Source organism: Rattus norvegicus, chromosome 16, assembly GCF_036323735.1.
Source record: "Rattus norvegicus strain BN/NHsdMcwi chromosome 16, GRCr8, whole genome shotgun sequence".
In the NCBI taxonomy this organism is placed as follows: domain Eukaryota; kingdom Metazoa; phylum Chordata; class Mammalia; order Rodentia; family Muridae; genus Rattus; species Rattus norvegicus.
Window position 1 is genome coordinate 87,525,259 of NC_086034.1, and position 12,898 is coordinate 87,538,156.

A 12,898-nucleotide genomic window follows, 5' to 3' on the forward strand; every position below is an offset into this window, starting at 1 on the left:
GTGGGCAGGGCTCGCTGAGGAAGGCAGGGCTCTCTGAGAAGGCGGGCCTTTGAAGAGGTACATAAAGACCTGGTTTCTAGCTTGAGGGAAAAGCAGGCCAGGGCAGGAGCAGCACCGCGCTCTGGAGTAGCGGCATGTGCCTTCCTTCCAGCTGGGCCTGGTACATCACCGTGAAGTATGGAGGCTAGGGGGGCCCAGGGCCGTCTGTCCGAATGTCTCGCCATTCTGCTGCGGTTGGGGATTGTGTGAGCATTGGACCTTGAGGCTCCTTTGCCCTGTCTGTCAAGTTCGTCTTGTGGGTTGAACGTTGGACAGGCATAATTATTACATTTCGAGGGATTTGCAAGCCACAGGGCAAACCCAGGACTCTGGTAACCGGCTCTTCTTGCTCCTGTGCAGGTTCTAGCACCGATGGCAACAGCGCGGGGCATTCCGGGAACAATCTCCTGGGTTCCGAAGTGGCCTTATTCGCAGGGATTGCATCAGGATGCATCATCTTCATCGTCATCATCATCACTTTGGTGGTGCTGCTGCTCAAGTACCGCAGGAGACACCGCAAACACTCTCCACAGCACACGACCACGCTGTCTCTCAGCACACTGGCCACGCCCAAGCGAGGTGGCAACAACAATGGCTCGGAGCCCAGTGACGTTATCATACCGCTAAGGACTGCAGACAGTGTCTTCTGCCCACACTACGAGAAGGTCAGCGGGGACTATGGGCACCCGGTGTACATCGTGCAGGAGATGCCCCCACAGAGTCCTGCCAACATTTACTACAAGGTCTGAGGCCTGAGACCTGCGCCTCCCAAGGGAACTCGCACCTTGTTCTTGGGCACGCAGGGACTGCCTGAGCCTGGCTGTTGGGGGCAGGATGCCTCCCGGAAGAGCCCGGATCTGGACAGTTTTGTAGTCTGTAGCTTTTCGACCCTGGGGACCACAGACCCTCCCCGGAAGCTGGAAGACTGCTAGGAGATCCCCACTTGGACTGCCGCGTTCCCACGCGGACCTCCAAGCCATGCACCCAGCCACTCAGGCCTCTGCAGAGCCCGGGGGGTGGGGGGGACGACACGGCAGGCTATGGATAGTGCAGCCACATCTTAGGAGAAGGTTGCGCACCAGGCCGGCCTCTGCCTCCACGTTTCCTGCCGTGCACACTGGACTTATCACTCGGACCTCGGGTTCAGTATGGTTTTCAAAGATCTCTAGTGTTTAGTCCTCACTCACTCCTTCTCGTACCAGGGCTCTGCAGCACCTCCCCAGACCCCTCACTCCACGTCCTGCATCATCACGGGATGCTCACCACAGAGAGTCCCAGCTCCACCGTTTTACACCAAGATCACATTAGATGGGTATTAGGTACAGCACCCTGCTTGCCTGGAGGCTGGGTCAGCGGGAAAGCACGGAGGTGTGGAGGAGTGAGAAGGTGCTGGCTGCTGCCCCTGGAGCACAGTAGGGAAGCGAGGAGGAACCAATATAGATAGTGCTTTGGCTTTTCTGAGAGGTCGGAGACAGGTGGGAGGTGACTGGTGAGTGGTGGGGAGCTGCTCACCATCACACAGCTATGCAGCAGGGAATCAAAGTCCCTCTCCTGCAGGGGAACAAAGGGGCCATTGTTGTGAAAGGACCGGCTAGAGCACAGAGGGAGCAGGAGAGGGCAGGCCGTACTGGAGCAGGACTGTTGAGGTACTGGCAATAAAAAGTGCAGCCGTGGAGCTGTGGGAGAGTCCGTCTGCTTTGGGAGATGTTTTAAGCAGACTCAGCTGCTATATTACCACATTTTATTAAACACAGGGAAAGCATTTAGGAGAAGAGCAGAGAGCCAAATCTGACCTAGAAGTTGAAAAGCCAAAGGTCAAACAGGCTGTAAGTCCATCACCACTGAGGTTATTGGAGACTTCTCATTAGGAAAGGCAGGTCAGATCCCCAGTCCCCGTAAGTGCCCCTTCCCCCTCCCTAATTGAGCCTTACACTTTGGGTTTTGGTTTATGGCCGTGCTGTCCGGGCTCCAAGGCTGTACCCGGGCTCCATGTCAAAGCAAAGCACACATGGCCCACCTCTTAGAGTCCTGAAGACGGAAGTAAGTTATGACGTGGACGGGAAGGAGGAAGATAGGACATATTTATAATAGGTGTATAGAACACAAGGGATATAAAATGAAAGATTTTTACTAATATATATTTTAAGATTACACACAATACACACCAGAAGATGTGGAGTTCATTGGTGGTAGTGATTAAAGTGATCCCAGCGATTAGTGCTTTAAAAAGTGAAAGATTGGATAGCTACTCCCCAAAATTACGAGGAAAACACCAATAGTGAGAGCAAACAGCAAAAACAACAAGGTCCTGTGGAAATCTCGAAGAACTGTAGACTAAGAAAGCCAGCCCCTGAACACCAGGAAATCGATGTGACCTAGCCCCGGGTTAGACAGCGACAAGACGTGCTGGCCTTTATTTTCTGTGTTGGATTTTTCCCTTGCCTTATGGGCTGAAGTGTTCTCTAGGATTTAGCAGGTCACACTGAGGGGGTAACAGTTGAACGGTTAGCTGTGGGTCTCTCCTCCTCTCCTGCCCCATCCCTGCCCTTCCAGAAGAATAAACAGGAAGCAGGAAGCCTTCCCTTTTTTTTTTTTTTTAAGTGCTATGCAAAATAGACATCTTTAACAGAGTCCTGTTACTATGGTAACATTTTGCTTTCTGAATTGGGAGGAAAAAAAAAATTCTAATGACAGCATTTGAAGGTTCTCAGACCTCCAGTGAGTACCTGCAAAAAAGAGTTGTCACAGAAATTATCCCCCTACTTCCCAAACCTGAAGATGATGTTGGTTCGATGTGTGTGTGTGTGTGTGTGTGTGTGTGTGTGTGTGTGTGTGAGTGGGTGTGTGGTACATGTGTGTACATATATGTATAATATATATCTCCAATATATATTATATATATCTATATCATATTTCTGTGGAGTGTTGCCACGGCGACCAGCCACAGTACATATGTAATTCTTTCCATCACCCCAACCTCTCCTGTGCATTCATACAAGATTTTCTTGTAAGCCATCAAAAGTTAATTCTAGGAAGGGGGAGAGGGACGAGGAGGGGGAGACATGGGAAACCGTCTGATTTTTTTAATGAAATCAAATGTCTGTGTCATCGGTTGGCTACGTTTTGGTTCTATGCTAAACTGTGAAGAATCAGATGAATTGATGAAGAGTTGAGTTACCTGCAACCCATTGAGAAGTGTCCTGTGCGTCTGTTTTGTGTCTGGTGCAGAAAATGACAATCTTACCAACTGTCCCCTTACTTGGAGTTGGTTCAGCTTTGGAAAGTTACTGTAAATGCCTTGCTTGTTTTATCATCCCTAGTCGCCTAGTCGCCTGGCTAGGATGGAGCTTGCACCATCTTGTTTTAAGTGAAGACGCTGTAAATAGGTTCAGATCTTACCGTCTATGGATTCGGGTGTTACAGTAGCCTTATTCACCTTTTTAATAAAAATACACATGAAAACAAGACAGTAATGGCTTTTCTTACCCAGATTGTGTACATAGAGCAATGTTGGTTTTTTATAAAGTCTAAGCAAGATGTTTTGTATAAAAATCTGAATTTTGCAATGTATTTAGCTACAGCTTGTTTAACGGCAGTGTCATCCCCTTTGCACTGTAATGAGGGAAAAAAAAAGGTATAAAAGGTTGCCAAATTGCTGCATATTTGTGCCGTAATTATGTACCATGAATATTTATTTAATTTCGTTGTCCAATTTGTAAGTAACACAGTATTATGCCTGAGTTATAAATATTTTTTCTTTGTTTTATTTTAATAGCCTGTCATAGGTTTTTTTAATCTGCTTTAGTCCCACATGACAGTTAAGCCCCAGAAATGGGATCCGAGCAGTCACATTCCACATCTGTTTCAAAATGAATTTGTTCTTAAAAAAATAAAATATTTTTTTCCTATGGAAAAAGCGCCTTCAAAGTATTTTCCTTTCCTTTTTATTTTTTCTTTTGATTTTATTTCTTTTTTCTGTTTTGTATTATGATTTCCTTCCTTTTGTTATTTCCAAAGTCACCATTACCCAGAGACTTCTGCTCCTGGATCCTTTTATGCCCACCTCTCGAGACAAATCGTGCGTGTGTTACAAATAAAGTTTGATTAAAGCCCTGGCTTCCATGTAGGAAATGCCTCTGGTTGCACCTGTGTTGCACAAGGAGAGCCGTCATCCTATCAGTGAACCCTGAAAGAGGAGGGAAATAACGCACTTGGATTACATGTCTGTGTCAGTCAACCTCTTCGGCAGATTAACCCCAAGGTACCGGAGGAAGTCACATGTTCTTCATAAAATTTTACCTTGAGGAAAACTCGTTGTAAAACTTGATTAAGGCAAGCCAGGGTCCAGCAAACAGATTGAAAACGTGAGGCTAGGGAGATGCCTCACCCGGTGACGTACCTGTTATGCAAGCATGAAATCTGATATCCTGTACCCTAGTTCCCCATGTAAAAGCTGCCTGTGTTGTCCTGGACCCTTCTGGGGAAAGACTGGACAATCAGTTTAAAATGAGGTCTGTTGGAGAGTCAGGAAAGGGAAACAGCTGATGTCACCTTGCATGGGCTTCAACCCAGTAAACGTATGCCCACGTCTGTGCTTATAAGGGTATGCAACACACTTTAGAAAATGAAACAGTTCTAACATGCCCCTTTGACTGACCTGACGGTTGGGAGTATTTTCTGGGCTTATTGTGGACTTTGGGGTCTTGATCTTTGTACTCCATGGAAAATTTTGTAAACAGCAGGCGTCCAACCCACAGGGGTTAGCATCATTGCTAAAATCAGTTGATAACCAACTAACTTCAATTAATCCTTGGACCCTGGAGTGATAGAACTTGGTGGGAATTTTTTTTTTTTAAATGGGAAAAAATATGGCACCTGAGGTCAATAAACCAGGCAGAGGATTTCCCAGACCTGACTGCTGTGCCCCAGCAGGTGAAAAAGCCCAGGGCTCTGAAAGCCCCTGCAAGATGTAACAATGAAACCCCTGTGTGGAAATCTGAAGCTTCCCTCTAGCCAGTACTGGCAGCCAGTGAGTGTTTGGTGTGTAAATGCTCTCAGTTACAGACCAGCAGAAAGCCCTGGGAGGCACATGGTCTTAGTCAATTCTTCAAAGTTTTATCTCCAGCATTTTTCCTGTGGCTCCAGGAGTTGCAGTTGGTTGCAAGTTTCATGACACCTTTTATAGCTATGTTACTAACTGGGACCCTCAATCCTGCATACCAAGCTTAGTTTGGCTTAATGTGGGCAAAGGCACCATGGAACTCTGGCTTGTATGCTCGTGTAAAAGTCTTCACAACTATTGCTTCCCACCTTTCTTCTGAGACAACTCTCTGCACTGAGTTAGCCAGAGTCAGTGATGAGAGAACTAAGATGTGTCCGTGTGGTTTTGCTCTTCTGCTTGGGAGAAAGATTTGCACTAAGAAGCATCTTGGCTGAATGGTATAAGCAAGTGTTCTCCATCCTGTCTGAAAACCCCTAACTCCATCAGCCAACTCCAGGCCCATGGCTTCCTTCAGAGTAACTCTTAGTATTATCAACTCTGTTTTTCCTTCTTTTAACCTGAGAGTTTCTCATTCAAACACTGGTGAGATTTGCAATAGAAAGGAGAAAGGTTCTTGAGAGGATGATGCCCACTGAGGAAATGCTGGCTAGCTCTGTCAGATTCCAGAACCAGCTGAGAGAAGCTGGCTGAGAAGCTAGGAGAAGAGTTAGCAATGGAAAAAATGATGATGACTTTCAGAGTTGTCACTTCAACTGTGTAAAAATGGACAACTGGCTTACTTGTTGGTTAGCAAAAAAAAAAGTATTCAGGTGGCTCACAAGAGATAAGACTTCCTCTATTGACACAAAACTTGAGAATTTGCGGGAGCTTGGAGATGCACTACCTTTAACCTACATCTCTATCTCTTGGCCGCTCTTCAACCCAATTGTTTGATGGGTAAGTGGTGGTGGGCTTGCTTCCACCAGCTCTCATGGCCCAACTCCTCCTTGCCTTCTTTGCAGACTTGAAGTTAACTCACTCTGGATCTGAAACACATTTTATACCTCTGGTTATTTATACTTGTGAGTCTTCAGTCTGCAAGGGAAAAGTGTCACTGAAAATGTAGTCGCTAGTTTGAGCTATTACTGTCTACATACCATTCATTCTGAATGAGGAGATTAGAAGGTCTGGAAACATGTGCTATTATTGTTAGAGGCATAGGGATTTTGATTTTGTTTTTTAAGTCCAAGAATAATAAAGGAGTTAGATGTCTTCAATGAAAATTGCTTCAAACCAACCGGGATCTTTAAGCTCCACAAATTTCCTCTTCAGGCATGACCTGGCTTTATTAAGACACCATGAAAGGAAGTTAAAAAGTTGGAATTAATTTGTAACTCTAGGATCCATAGAGTGGAAAAAGAAGGATCAAGGTAGAGCTTCGAAGCTCTGCGTGTGCGCATCCTATCTGGGGCCTGAGGTACGATGTTTGGTCTCCTCAGTTTTCAACTTTTAATCTGTGCGTTCATTGGAGATTACAGAGATGAGACGGCCCATCGGGAAAAGGTACTTGCCAAATTGAGGACCCGAGGATGATCCCCACAACCCACGTGGTGGAAGAAAAGTGACTCCTGCAAATTGTCTTCTGACTTCCACACACATATGCAATGTGGCATGTGCACACACACACACACACACACACACACACACACACACACACACAATCATAATAGGATTGTAATAATGTTTTGCGATTTCTATGACCATAGCTCCATATTCCTCTGATTCACACAGGTCATGCTTAGATGAAGCCTAGCTTGACACTGAAGAGGGAAAACTTTCTGAGGCTGGAGCACCAATGATGTCTGCAGCCACTGCCCTGTCATGTGACCTGGGCTATGGCTGCTCTTACATTTAGGCTGGGCTACCTCTATCATAAGTTCTCAGCACACTGATCCTCCCTGGGGAGGCCCTAGTTTGAAGGGTAGTTGTTGAACCAACAAGCCAATGCAGCCTTTCTAGCTCAGGTAGAAGCACCTGTAGGTCAGTAGAGAGCATGGGCTTTGGCCATCCTCAGAGGAGGACTTGCTAGAGTGGCTCGAGACACGGGAAATTAACCTACCCACGTAAGAGGACTTTTGCTTATCTACAAGTCTAGAAGCCCCTGCATGGTGTTCTCTCTCTCTCTCTCTCTCTCTCTCTCTCTCTCTCTCTCTCTCTCACACACACACACACACACACCAATCTGTTCACTTATACAACATGCATCATTCATTATCTCTTATTATATGCTAGGCAGTGTGCACAATATTGGCCATTGCAACATGAAAGACAGGCATCCCCTATTAGGCAATTCGGAGTTCAGTCAGCAATTCAGAAACTTCCGTGAGTAACAATTAGGCATCTCAGATGCTGGTGAGGAAGGAAACGATAAGGCTGGTAAGCACTCTGTTTACATTCCCCCAGCACCTTTTAAAAATGTATTTGTCTATTAGTACTCCTCTTGTCATCCATCACTGCCTTCTCTGTCTGTGACTGAGTCTCTTCCCTTTTAAATCTTTCATTACATATATGCCAACTGGCTGCTGGGATGCTAAATTTAGTCCAACTGTTCTGTTCTTTCGAGCGTCTTAGAAGTATGCCTGAAGAGCCCGCCTCTGGCCTTAAAGGGCAAATAGGAAAGTTTGCAGTTGGTTTCCAGCCCACGTTAAATGTGGATTATGTATCTGAAAGAGTATTTCTTGGCTACACTTGATGGTTTCCTTGATTCTAGGGAAAGAACTACAGAGAGTGTCCTGTCTGCTACCAATAGTACAGAGCTCAAAAAGGAGTCGGGGCAGGGAGAAAAAAATAAGTGAATAGATAGATGATAGATAATAGATAAGTGCATGATGATAGATACATAGATACGTGGATGATAGATAATAAATAGATGATACATACATAGATATATACATACATACACACACATACATATATAAACACATACATACATACATACATACATACATACATACATACATACATACATAGATGGATATGGAATTCACGCCAGTGATACTGGTCTGTACTGCCCAGCCTCTCAGCCTGGCAACTGGGTGCCTCCTAGCAGAGCCCCATTCTGTGCTACCTTCCTCCTGGTAAACAGGGCCGGAAAGACCAGGGTTTCCTACCAATTCCTAAAATAGAAACAATTCAGATGCAATAATGACTGTGTTAATCACACCTTCACTCACACATTGCTGGCTTTGTGTGAGGAAAAGACAAGCTCAAACCCTTTTCCAAGGGGCACATAGTCAGGGGCTGGAGGTGTTTATTATAGTTATTATACAGTGAATTTATAGTGGATTTGTATAGATTGTCTCCTGGATGAGAGAGAAGCCCTGACCACCACCTCCGAAGAGGAAGGTGAACCAGATTCTGGAAGACAGAGCTTCCTGGTGTTTTGTTTTACCCATCTCTTACCGCATACTCCAGGAACAGAGCCTCCCCCTAGGACTTTCTGAAAGAATGGGAGACTTTAAGAGTTGTGTACAACCCAGTGTGCAGCCCCAGCCTTGATCTCAAAGCGAGTGAGCTTTGTTCCCTGGAGGGTCTTCTGGGAGGAGAGCAACTGGCAGAAACATACTTTAACCTTGAATCACCCACCTCCTCAAGGGCCCAGAGAGAGTGGATAAGTCACGGAGAGTAATGCTTCCAAGACTCTTTTTTGCACTAAGAACATTGATACCACAATAGGTCTGCTTACATGGCACCTCTAGCAATGCAGATACGGTGATGACCATGGAGATAGAACTGTGCGAGAAGCCCGCCCTCGGTCAGGCCTCCTACCTACCTTTGCTCATACTTTTATGAGTTCTTTGAGAATTACGTACATACAGTGTATTCTGATCCACTATCATCCCCTCCCCCCAATGTAGTATCTCTCATTCTCTTTTTAAAAAAAATAGTAACCCACTGAGTTCAATTTGTGCTCCAGATACACCTGTTGGTGCTGAGGGTGGGGGTGGGGGAGCATCCATTGGAATGTAGTTGATTTCCTGCCCCAAAGTCATCAACTGTCAACAGCTCCTCGATTAAGGGGTCAGGACAAGAGGCCCTGTCCTGCTAGGGTGCTGACTGGCTTCATCCTGTGCACATCTCGTGTAGGCAATTACAGCTGCTTCAAGGTCATGAATGGGAAGGTCCTGTCATGGTAACCAGAAGTCACTGGTTAGCCTCAGTCTATCCTGACCTCTGGCTCTTGTCCTCTTTCCACCCCATCTTCACGATACTTGTGAATCATGAGACTTGTGGATACTGATGTTCCATTTGTGGCTGAGATGACAAGGATTCTCTGCACGTTGACCAGTTGTCCCACCTTCTTTAAGCAAAGAGCAGACACCCTCCTCAAAGACTTCTGCAGCAACCCTGTCACCAGGGTATGCTGAGATATTTGTGGGTTTCAGACGTGGATTTCTGAATGCTGTCATTGGAATATAGCTGTTTCTGAACTCTTCCCCATAGCACGGTGGAAAGACACCATCTGTGCCCCCAATTTTGTGATCTTTTATCCTTTGTTCCTTCTCCAGTCTTTTACTTTGAAAACTTTCAAATAAAACGAAAGTAAAAATAAAAAAGGTCTGCAATGCAACTTACTGTGTTTTAATCACAAGTGTATAGCCTGTGTTCTAGCACACTTAGGTAGGTGTGTGTGTGTGTGTGTGTGTGTGTGCGCGCGCGTGTGCCCACACACATGCATGCATTCTTATGCACTTTTACATGTAAAGTTTGACTCTTCCCTTATCCTATCATCGCAGGAGGAGGAATGCACCCACGTGACCACAAAGTCACTTATACCTGGAAGACATCCAAAAGCACTTCATTATAGGACCAACTACTGAGTCTTTGTAGAAAAAAAAATTTTTTTTTTCAGTAAAAAATCTGCTGTGAGATCATGTTTTCTAGAAATGACAGGGAAGCTACACCAATATACCTCGCCAACATGGCTGCCGAAACAAGACCTGAGCAATGACAGCACCAATAGACAGGTAACATGGAAGGAGCCTCTCACTGGGTCCTACTCCTAGATAAAGATTCCAGGCAACCAAGTTCTGCTAAGGGAGGGAGAACCAGTCTTTGCCAGGGATAATCTAATACCAAATGGTCAGTCCTGAAATCTATATGCACAAGCAACATTAAATACTCAGTACCATCCTCTTTGTGGGAACTCTATCCTTGTGGACCCAAATCTGGAACTAAGAAAGAAGAGGTTAAAATAATGGCTAGACACATACACCTAGAGGCACATGCAAGGTCATATGGTTCTACTGTGTCTTCACTGCGTGTGTCTCTCCATGTCTCACTGCCACATATACAGGGTCATACGGTTCTTCTGTGTCTTCACTTCATGTATGTGTCTCTCTGCGACATACTTCGGGAAGCATAGAAAAAGTTTCAGGGACACAGAGTTGACCTGTAAGCAGGAATCATGCAGTACACTGTGAGGGAGATTTTCTGAAAGGAACATGCATCTAAAATCATTCTGCCATTTGGATTTAGAAATAGTGCTCCGTGCATTGAATGAAGCCCAGGATGACTTAGAACTTACTGTGTAGCCCAGGCTGATCTTGAACTTGTGCGATCCCCCTGCCTCAGCTTCCTGAGGCCTGAGATTATAGGTACAAGCCATCAAGCCGAGCAATAGATTTTCTTTATTAGGGAAAATTAAATTTTAGGAGAATAGATGACTGAGAATTGTAACTGAGAACCATAAAAAGCAGTTCTATTAACCTGAGACAGACGATAGAGACAGAGAGACGGAGAGACAGACATTCCTGTACTTGAAGCCAGGCCCTGGTTCAGTAGGTCTGGGAGTGGCACAGCACTTTTCCCCCAGCAACCATATAAACCACCCATAACAGTCTGGAGATTTTTCTCCCATGAGAGTTCCCTTTTTTAATAAGGCTCAATCTCTTCAATTAAAGGATTAAAGGGCTAGCATAATTTCACTTAGCAGCTAGGAGGATGAGCAGGGCTAAGGACACATGTGTTTGTACATTCCTTCACAGTCTTCCCAAGTAATTCGCGGCGGATCTGAGGGCTGAACTTGAATTTTACCCAATTTAGACCCTGCTCTGCATACACCTACCCACTCTCAGGGAAAAACAGGGCTAGTCTCAAAAGCCATTGCACACGCACATACTCTGTCCTCACACATTCAGACTTCAAACAGCCTGAGAAGAGAGATCAAGACGTAAACAAGACTTCAGCAGGCGGACCAGCAGAGACACTGCTGGAGGAAGCATGGTGCTGGCTTCCTTCTTCCTCCAAGCCTTGCAGCATTTGGGGTGGGGGGTGGGCGGCCTAAACATCCAGGAACCTCTATTCCTCCCACCTCCTCATTACCACACCACGTTTCACTTTGGTGTGGAGCACAGGCCCTAGTTGAAACCTCAGGTCCTCTGTCTCTGAATTTTAATTGTCTGCAAAGGTGACTCAGGAAACTGGTGGCCTACTGGAGTTCAGTACTCCATTTTTTTCCCGTTCCTTCCAAGCTGGCTAGCTTATAGCAAGTCAGTACAGAAATATGCCTTTTGGCCTGGAAAACATCTCTAACATTCGAGCTGTGCCTCATCTGTCCAGATGTTAGACTGGCTTTGGTCATGGCTCCCAATGACAGAAAATAGAAGCTGTTATTATTATTATTATTATTATTATTATTATTATTATTATTATTGTCCATATTATGAACATCCCCCTCCACTTCTCTTTCATTTATAGGAATTGAGAAGGTGGGAGCAGCTTTCGAGTATTTTGCCAAACACAGGCCATCAACAGCTCGTGATAAGGGAGGAGACACCAGAGCGGCTGTTTGCTATCAGATTCTCTCCCTTTCTTTCCTGCCGGTTTGCACCAGTGGGGAGACAGCTCCACAGGGCTGGCTCTCTGTGGTGTGAGCTACAGGAGGTTTCTACAAGGCGCTGTGCAAACACATTAGGGGAAAGTCCCGCGGTGAGGAAGAGCAGCCTTGGCCGGTCAGCTCCATCTCCCCCAGTGTTAGGCATGTAGAGGTATGCAGCCCCCTGAAGGGCTACACATCCCCACCCCTCTCAGGCATCCCTCACAGACGTCTCTAAACCAGTGCATCTGGCATAGGAAGAGCTTCTTTAAAGAACGCAGTGCCACCCAGAGCCAGCTTCCATGACAGGCACACAAGATGATTGTGTTTGTGTTTGTGTGTGTGTGTGTGTGTGTGTGTGTGTGTGTGTGTGTGTGTGTTCACATGTCTTTAGATGTGTCTGTACATGTGTGTGAAGGACTCAGGTCTCCATAAGTGATCTATCATCTGTCTTCCATTTCTCTTTATTTTTTGAGACAGGTCTCTCACTAAATGTGGAGCTCACTGATTGGTTAGGCTGGACGACTAATGTGCTCCAGGAATCTGCCTGTTGAGGCCTCCCTGGTACTAGGATGACAGGTACATACATTCTGCCACATGTGGCTTTTACATGGGTCCTGGGAATCTAAACTTAAGCCTTCATTCTAATAGGATATCACTTTACCCACAGATCCACCACCTCGGTCTCTCAAGGTCGTTTTCTGTTGATGGTGATTCAAGGAGAAGCTCTGTCTTGAGGAAGCCATTTTACCTATTGAAACTTTGCTTTCTTCGTAGCAGAAAATAGTTCTACTAGTACCCTCCTCGAAGAACTATTGGCAGGGGGGTGGGGGTTCGGGGGTTCAGTATAAAGAGCGTGTGCAAACTGCAAGGCAGTACATACCCCATGAGGACCTCTGACTGGAGGCAAACTCCTAGGCCAGGCTTTCCAAAGGGCCTTACCCATGAGCACCATTTATTGCCAATGGGTTCTTACAGCTGCAAGTCTCTAGTGGACATGT

At 45.8% G+C, this 12,898-nt stretch overlaps 1 protein-coding gene across 2 annotated transcripts in view; it reads left to right on the forward strand.

Annotated features, from left to right (window-relative positions):
• Efnb2 (ephrin B2) overlaps positions 1-3,966 on the forward strand; it is a 44,010-nt gene extending 40,044 nt beyond the window's left edge. The window contains 1 exon segment of one of the 2 annotated variants that reach the window (NM_001107328.2): positions 400-926. In NM_001107328.2, the coding sequence (NP_001100798.1) occupies positions 400-788 (389 nt within the window). In that variant the 3' untranslated portion in view covers positions 789-926. 2 annotated transcript variants of the gene reach the window in all.
• The last annotated feature ends 8,932 nt before the right edge of the window (positions 3,967-12,898 follow it).